At 29.8% G+C, this 8,980-nt stretch overlaps 3 protein-coding genes across 4 annotated transcripts; 2 read left to right on the forward strand and 1 right to left on the reverse strand.

Moving 5' to 3' along the window:
• The first annotated feature begins 1,197 nt into the window (after positions 1–1,197).
• On the forward strand, positions 1,198–2,408 carry LOC119668026 (methyltransferase-like protein 22). Its single transcript, XM_038077394.1, has one exon. The coding sequence runs from the start codon at positions 1,533–1,535 to the stop codon at positions 2,382–2,384; it is 852 nt and encodes a 283-aa protein (XP_037933322.1). The 5' UTR covers positions 1,198–1,532; the 3' UTR covers positions 2,385–2,408.
• Positions 2,409–2,416: 8 nt separating this feature from the next.
• On the reverse strand, positions 2,417–4,526 carry LOC119668025 (all trans-polyprenyl-diphosphate synthase PDSS2). Its single transcript, XM_038077392.1, has 4 exons — positions 3,760–4,526; positions 3,510–3,699; positions 2,893–3,424; positions 2,417–2,824 (listed from the first exon to the last, which is right to left on the reverse strand). Exons 1-4 carry the CDS (start codon positions 4,119–4,121, stop codon positions 2,553–2,555), a joined length of 1,356 nt encoding a protein of 451 aa, XP_037933320.1. The 5' UTR covers positions 4,122–4,526; the 3' UTR covers positions 2,417–2,552.
• Positions 4,527–6,031: 1,505 nt separating this feature from the next.
• LOC119673497 lies at positions 6,032–7,723 on the forward strand. Of its 2 annotated transcripts, XR_005252060.1 has the most exons (3): positions 6,032–7,230; positions 7,295–7,555; positions 7,623–7,723. XR_005252060.1 is itself a non-coding variant. In XM_038084785.1 (2 exons), the coding sequence occupies exon 1, from the start codon at positions 6,143–6,145 to the stop codon at positions 7,208–7,210; it is 1,068 nt and encodes a 355-aa protein (XP_037940713.1). In that variant the 5' UTR covers positions 6,032–6,142; the 3' UTR covers positions 7,211–7,230; positions 7,295–7,723. The 2 variants fall into 2 exon arrangements, 1 of the variants encoding a protein (XP_037940713.1); XM_038084785.1 differs by having other exon boundaries at positions 7,295–7,723.
• Positions 7,724–8,980: the final 1,257 nt, after the last annotated feature.

Raw genomic sequence — 8,980 nt, forward strand, 5'->3', positions numbered from 1 at the left:
ATTTGTTACATAAATTTTTGTAGTAACGTATTGAAAATTACGTCACGTAAGCACATATGCTACGTAAGCGACAAATTAATTTATTGTTTAAGAAATTCCTATATATCAGATATTGCTTTATGTAACTATTTAATTTTTAATAGTTAAAAAAAAAATAGTTGAATTTATTTAATAAAAATATAATGCTATATGCTAAACATAAATTAATCTAAACACCAAAGAAATGTGTTAGTAACCGGCTTATTGAAATTAAGTTAAATCTAATTGAAGTGTTTCCAAAGTTTTGTTTACAATTGATAGAATATATTCATATTATATGTTAAATATCTTGATTTTATTTATCTTTTAAGGTAAATAAGTCAGTACTCAGTATTAGCTGAATATGAATATATTTGCATTATGGTATGAAAATTATTTACTTAATGTAATTTAATAAAAGTTTGCCATAAAAATATTTTAAACTTGTGAACGTTTTATTTGAAAAATTGTGATATTTGTATATTACTATTATGAAATAATCAGATTGTAGTCACAAGTAATAGTACTCATACGAAATATTCAATCATAGGAGAAATTATATTACTTGCAATATATTGTTATCACTTTTTTGAGAGTAAATTTATATTATATTATCTACAGATAATTTACACTACACCAGGACTTACAAAATTAAGATTGTGGTTCTAATAACTAAAAACTATTATATAAAATCTAATAAAAGGTAAAATAAAAAATAAAAAAATAAAAAAAATAAAATTATACTACTAACATTAAAATAGAGATAATAAAAAATCTCTTAAAAATTAAATATTTTAGTTATTAAGAAACTTGAGAAAAATTTTTTTTAGAAATAATAGCATACACTTCTACATGATAAGTTACTGCTGAAGTGCATTATTATTGATTTATAATTGATTATACCACAAGCATAATTGTTGAATGAGTTTATGTTATTTATTAAACTCTATTAAATACCACTCTAGAACTGAATTGGATTATTTTTAAAATCTTAGTTTTGTTTGATGATTTAATTTTAATATCAAATTTTATCCAATACCATTTCAAAACTAAATTGAATAATATTTAAAATGTTAGTTTTAGCATCATTTAAATCAAACGAATATATGATTTTGTATTCAATATATTTTTTTCAGTTAAACTTGTTTTTTAAATTCATTTCATTATGGTTTTTATAAAAAAAGGTGAAGGCATAGCGTTAAAAGTGAACGTATCTGCTTACGTTCTGCCAGCTTTAAATTTATAAATTAATATTCAAAAATGCATCCCTGTGCCAACAAAATCTCTTGCTATTTTTGCAGATGCCTTGCTCTTGCCGCTCATTTATTGAGTTTCCTTCACATGCCTTCATTGTCAAGAACTCGACTATTTATAAACAAAGCAGTCAAGCGATGTTCAAAAAATTCATAATACATATTATAAAAAATTATTTTGTGTTTATTAAACCTTCGCGATAGCACAGTACATTCTGATTTTGATTACATAAAGCATACAAGGGAACAACAACAACAACAATGTCCACTGTGTCGTCTGAAATCTATAAAGAAACAAATTTCGAGCGCATTAAAAGTGCTGATGGGAAAGTGATATCGAAATTTAAATTTTGTTATCCTACTGAAGAAGCCGACTATAAAAATTCACCACCTAAAGCAGCTGTAGACAAAGATGGTGATTTTCAAGTGTGTCGCCAACCGAAGGCTGGCACTGCTGCTATCGAAGTTGAGCACTCCGAAGAAACGGAAATACGACTTGTTGGTCTCCAAGTGTGGCGCGGTGCTTTGTTATTGGCAGATTATTTATTCCATTGTCGTAAAGAGTTTGAGCACAAAAACATTTTGGAATTGGGAGCCGGAGTTGGTCTTACAAGTATAGCGGCTGCTGTATACGTTAAACAAGTTGTATGCACCGATGTGGATTTGGGTGGCATATTAAATTTAATTCGCGCAAATGTACAACGCAATGCTCGTCTCTTAAGTGGAAATGTGGAAGTGCTTGAATATGATTTTTTCAAACTTCTAAAAGACTATACGCCTGCTCTGATAAAAGCCATTGACGAAAGTGATATTGTCTTGGCAGCAGATGTCATCTATGATGATGATCTGACGGATGCTTTCATACGTGTCATCGACTCTATATTTGAGCGGCAAAGTGTGACGGGGAAAAGTAAAACAATTTACGTAGCGCTGGAAAAACGTTATGTCTTCACCTTTTCAGAGTTCGATGCTGTGGCACCCATGTTTGAATATTTCATAAAACAAACGCTTAACAAAACTTGGCATTTCGAGTACATAAAGCTCGACTTTCCACAATATTTTGAATATGAACGCTGCAGGGAGCTTGTGCTGCTTAAATTGACCAACATATGAAAGTGCGGAGGAGACACTGTATGCAAATTTGCTTTTACAATTTTATTAGTTAATATCAATTAAAATCTTTAAACCTCTTAGTTGTTTGTACATAAATACACCTCGATTAATATATATATAATTCGCTTTTAAATAAATAAATAAGATTTGTACATAAGTAGTTATTCTTTATAAGTCCTGCATTGCCAATATTATGTTTTCGAGAGCTGTGCGTGCATCACTGGGTGGAAAACTCTCAAGAACACGCATCGCCGCAGTGGTGTGTTTACGTTGTAACTCTTTGGTTTTCTCCAAGCCCGGCCCAGACAAAACTTTTTGATGTACTTTTACATAATCAATGTTTTCTACAGAAATTTTTCCCTTTTCGATTTCTTCGTAAAGTGTAGGATCGTATTCCAAATGGAAGAGTACTGGTGCGCTCACAAGACTAAATGTGGTGTCTGTAAGAAGGGTAAGTAAAGGAAAGAAATAATATAACTGTTACTATATACTTGATTCATAAACTCACCGAGAGGTAGCGTATTGCTTTGAAATAGCTCAGCATCCAGGCAAGCTTGCCAAGCAAGAGACAAATGCTTTCCAAATCGATAAGCCTGCTTTTGCATTTCTTCGGACTGTCCAGCTAACTTCAAAGAACCCTGACATGATTTACCTAATAAGCTCCCAGCGTTGAGTATATTACGACATTCCCATTCCTTTTCTGGTATGCCCATAACTTTGGAAATATCCATCGGTTGCATTGCATCATTTTCGTTGAAATCGACACTAACATCACTGTTTTTAGCTTTAGTGTCTGGTTTTGAGGGTAGGGGATTATTTTGTTCATCACGTTCGCCAATAAATTCAGACTCGGAAAAATCTCGTACCGCAGAAGAAATAAGCTCCACCAGTTCTTGGTTGCGTAAGTTCGCTAGCTCAGCAGAAGAATGTCCAAGCAAATAGTCACCAGTTAGCAAACCGATTTTGTTACCAAATGTCATATCTTCATAGGTGGCTGTGTCTTTACCAGCTTCGGATGAACGTTGTAAGTTTACAAGACTCTATTGATGATTTTTAACCAAAAATAAAGAATAATAATATTTATTTCACACAATAAATAACAAAACTTATTTTTTGGAAGCTCACATTGTGCACCAAATGAGAAATGCGTATCATTTCTGTAACTTCAGCCAAAGCGCGCTGTGAGTGCAAAACTCCAGCACTTTTGTCTTGTTCCATATCTGGAATTGTAGGCGCATGACCCGCAGCCTTTGAAATCAGCAAAACAATTAAGCCCCAAGCCTGCATTGTGTTTTTGCCATTATATAACAAATGTCTTACAAAAAAAATTTTAATTATTAAAAAAAAGAATTATAAAAATATACTCTGCACTTACTTTGCAGTTTTTAGCAATGGATGATTGCTTCCAACCAATTTACGCAAGTGCAGAGCCACATTTGCAATTTCATCACTTAGCAGCCAACGTAAACTCAGAAAGGAGGTTGGATAGCCCACTATACGTTCAGCTTCACTGACTGCACGATTCCAATCGTGCTTCGGTGGTGCTTGTTTGGTGGCTAATTTTTCGCTTGTACTCGTTGATGACGTCGTTAAAGTACGCACGTATTGTTGTTGTAAAGTGAAAGTTTTGTTTAATGGAGTCGTTGAGATTGGATTATTTATTCGAAAATAATAACTAGCAATAGGTAATTGTGATAACCTGTGCACTTTTCTCAGTACAAATTTAGAACACTGCATTTTAATATTAGTAATTTTCTCACAATACTTCAGCTATTAAAGTAATTAAACTAATTTTTGAATAAAAAACTTAATGGCCTTCTCGTCACGAATAACGTCCGCTTGTTAGCTTCACTTGACATAAAGTGAAACTCGACTTACTCACAACCCAATTCTACACACCTCACAATATTGTTATTGCCGCGTTTCTCTGCTCAGTGAAAATGTTTTGTGTTTTGTTTGTTTTCATTGCTCCGCTTTGTTATTGTAAAAACAATTTTTGTAGTTATATAAAAGTTTATTGCATTTCCATTTAAAACCGGTTAAAGCGCACACCTGCCAGTTTCTTCTCAGCTGTCGAACAAAAACTCTTCTGAACAAAGTAAATTCATTTACAGCAATCGTTCGTTTTGTTTTGATTCCCCTCATTCGTATTGCGGTCATCAGCTGTGCCGAATTAAAAGCGTTCGAAAATATATAACATATTTTTATGACCTATAATAGTTGCTATTCAATAGATAATGATAAATGCAAGTAATTAGCATTACATTACATATGCCAGGTCTTTATTTGATGTAATAGTTTATTAGTTGCAATTTCTTGTTTTCATTTATTATACTGCACTACATCAATTAATGAAATAATTGCATTGCCAATGATATTTTTTACTAATCACGTTCCATTTTTATTTGCGCAGCACATATAATCCATGTTAAACCAATCATTGGCTAGAGTTCAACCTATTGTTATTATTCCTCCTGTTAGGTAATAAGATTATCATTTGCTGATATATAACAAATAAATGCAAATATATTCACATTCACTTTGTATATTTATTTTATATATACGAGATGCATTAATTAAACATATATATAAATTAATATTAAATGTAAACTATATATATATACAACTAGCTACTAGAGTTTGTTCATATGGTTTTCATAATAGGTCTGTTCCACGAGCTACTCGTAGTGAAACTAAAGTAAAACACAAGTAAAGTACAAACTGAGAGTGTAACAAAACTAAAGTGCCAAATTACGCTCTTTACACAGTGCCGGGCAAATAAACAATACAAAAATTTAAACTCAAACCAAAACAGCTGATTTACACATCACACAAATTTTACTTGAAATAAAATGTAAGAGTAAATGCTATGTAGCATTTTCAAATTTCGACAAGGATGTTATTCTCTCTCAGATGTTCTCATTTACTCGAAAATTTGCTGATGGAACGCACTTGTGTATACAGAGTGTTACTTAAAGATACTATGAGTAGCTTATGGAACAGACCTAATATGATTAGGCTGTCGATACGCGGTAATTTTCCATTAAAATTAATAAAAAATTAAAATGTTCTTCACAGTATGTTTATACTATCAATATATGTAAAGCAATTAGTGGTATCATTTCGTATACAAAATTAATATAAAATTTTTGAAGTAAATTTTACAAAAGTAATTCTTTGTATGGAAAAATTTGAATGACAATGTTAAGTATTGTTAATTTTAAATAAAAACGATATGGGTATTTTTTAAAATTAAATTCAATTGCACATTTTTAATGAATTTATTTTTATACAATACTGTGACAACACTTGAAATCCAATATCGTACAAATTTATATTTTTATATAAACGCTTTCATTCATATAAAAGTAGAATATGTTTTTTTATACGCGCTGAAGAGTTTATGGCTATGTTTAATATTACTGCTACACAAACCAAGCACTAATATATGATCGCTAAAATGAAATTAGGTTACATTACGATATCTCAATAACCTTGACATATGTTCTTAATCCATATTCGTAAACCATATTCTTATTTAATTTTATATAAAATCCATTATATATATAACTGCAAGTTTTGACAATTGTGTATATACGCACTACATTTAAATATCTTAAAATTAATAATTGGAACGAATGCAACTCTGTAGAAATTTGGCGGTGACAGTTGCATGAATTCGAAACAAAACAATATTGTCAAACGGCGATCTTAATTATCATTTAAATAATATTATAGTAACAATCACTATAAATAAAATGTTGCAACGCAAATCTTTTAATAGCATTTTTAAGGATCAAAAGTATAAATCGTGTAAAACCAACAAAAGCAGCGAGGAAGACGATTTTACTATATCGGATTGTAGCAGTGATGCAGACGCACACAAAAAGAGTTTATCACAAGAATCCAATCGTATTTCCAATACAAGCGATGGTGAAAACGATTGCAATAAATCTTCGAATTTCTGCAGCTATAATACTCCAAGAGCAAAACGCTTTAAAATACAACAATTAAGTGCAAGAAAAAAGCCTTTACCGCATATAAAAATTATTAAGAAAGCAAAAGAAAGTGAAGATGTTATACCCATAAAAGAAAAAAAAATTTTATGTGCCAACAACACAATAAATAAATTATCAACAACTTCTAAGAATGAAACTCCATTTAAAAAGGTACAAAAACTCTTTGCACAAACACAGAGACCAAGTAATTTGCAAAGCGCACTGCTGTCACAACACAAATCGCCTGCCACATCGGAGGATGATGAAGATTTAATTAATTGGTCTTCCTCTGACAGTAATTCAAACTGTTCTGATTCCAGAAATACTTCTATATCAATTGAAACACCAACCACTTCATCACAGAAATCAAATCCACCCAGTGAATTAGATTTGCTGTTAGCACTCATTGAACGTGAGAATAACTCCAAACAACAGCAATCATCAAAAACGAAGTCGAAGTCTTCAAAGCGTTGCCGTAAAGGCGGTTATTTGCAGCAATTATTTAACACTCTCGATACAGCGAAAACAGATAAAAAATTCTTAGAGCATGACAAAAAATTTGGACTACGATGTGGAACGGAATTGCAAATTGTAGAATTAGAATCTTCATTTGGTGTTAATTTAGCTAAGGTTAAATTTGTTGATGAGTATCAGGAAGATGGAAAATGCTTATATGTTGTTTTAGACGAAAATGAAGCAAAGAAAGTGAAGCCAGGTAGTAATGTGGAAGCATTTTTTGATGTTGATATTGAACCCTATGAAATTACCGACACAACAGAGAAAAAAGTTGTTTTTATTCAACCTCATAAAATATTATTATTGCAATAGCAATTCGTACAGTTTTTAAGGTAAGCATTTGAAATTATTTAAATCGTCAGTTTATTTTAAATTCATTTTTACTTTATTATTTAGTTGGATACGTCGGAATCAAGATTCGTATTGTTGGGTACGAGAACGTGAAAGCGTTCATCATTACTTGAGATCTCCTCACTTAACACTTAAACTTTACTTTTGGGTAAACCTATTATCGATTAAGTTTTAAAGCAATATATCCAAATAATGCTTTACATATTTGATTTGAATATAATTCATATCAAAAAAAAAAGTGAAATCTAAGAAGTAATATAATAGGAGCAGGAAATTCTCATTCCAGTTATCAACGAGACTACATATGTAAACCTTATTTATATTTTTTTTTAGTTTTCCTGATTCTGATATTATAAAATAATTTGTTCACTAGAATCTAAAATGAACATCATTAGACGATGTGTAAAGGATATCGACTATTTGAACGAATATTGAAATAAGCTTAGACATTTTTTATACATTATGTTATTACGTCAAGTACATCGTTCAAAATGTAAGTAATAGATTTTTTTAAATATTTATTAAATATAAAATATAAAAAATGTTAAATTTTTTGATTTATTTTTGATTTATATTTCAAGTATTTAACTTAAGAAATAATTTTTTAAGAAATAAGTTGTATATATTATTGTAGTTTTTATATATAATAACTATATTTACATAAGTATTCTAATACAATATTAAGTAATTTCATTAAATGATCAATAATTTAAGCGATTAACAAACAAACAAATTTTTCAAAAATATATTTAACTTAGATGTGCAAATTTTTATGTAAATATATTTAAATAAGTTCTCTATTGATATAATATTAAGTTATTTTATTAAGTGATTAATAATTAAAGTAATTAATAAATATAGTATTTTTTTAATTGTTAAAAGAAAAATTTGATATACATATCTGTAGATATATAGATATGTCACCATACCCCCATCTCCAGAAACCACCTCACTTACTTGCATGAGTGGGGTGTGTTAATTTCCAACATTTTCTGAAATACGGAATGTCCAAAAAATGGACTCGAAGATAATATCTGAATTAAGCTATTTGGATATTTAGGGATATGTTTTTGAAACATTGCGAGTTTCTTGATAAATTTTTATAGGTAGCCTTTTATCGGTTAAAATTGAAAAGGAATTATCCTTTCCCTCCTTTGCTTTCCAATTCGATTTCTTTTATTTCTTGAATCAACGAATCAGCGGAGGACTTTACTGAAGTTTACAGGAAACATAGGGTGTTTCCTGTAAACTTCAGTAAATGAGCTGTTGATTTTAAAAGTGCCGCAAAGACATTTTATCTAAGTTTCGCTTATTATGGATAGTTAATGAAATTAGTAGTTAATAATAAATAATGATAATTATAATAATTCTGATTATAGGATATAATTCGTATGTTCCATTTTTAAATTAATTTTTTAATCAAGTGAATTTTTTAACACCGAGCTAAAAACAAGTACATATAGAGTTTCATGTCAATTAAGTTGTACGAAATAGATGTTGGGACTAAATTTTACACAAAAACCAAATACATTTAATTTAATAAATTAAAATTTAGGATTTTTTTAATTTTTGTTGTTTGTTCACCTACAATGAATATAGACGATAATATAAAGGGGATGACGCAGATATAGTTTTAGTAATATTAATTTATGTTAGATCGCAATCCTGATGATGACTCTCAAGAAAATATAGTTTAATAAGAAATATTAAACGTTGAATTATTTAACAAAA

The sequence above is a fragment of the Teleopsis dalmanni genome, chromosome 1 (genome assembly GCF_002237135.1).
Source record: "Teleopsis dalmanni isolate 2A chromosome 1, ASM223713v2, whole genome shotgun sequence".
NCBI lineage: Eukaryota > Metazoa > Arthropoda > Insecta > Diptera > Diopsidae > Teleopsis > Teleopsis dalmanni.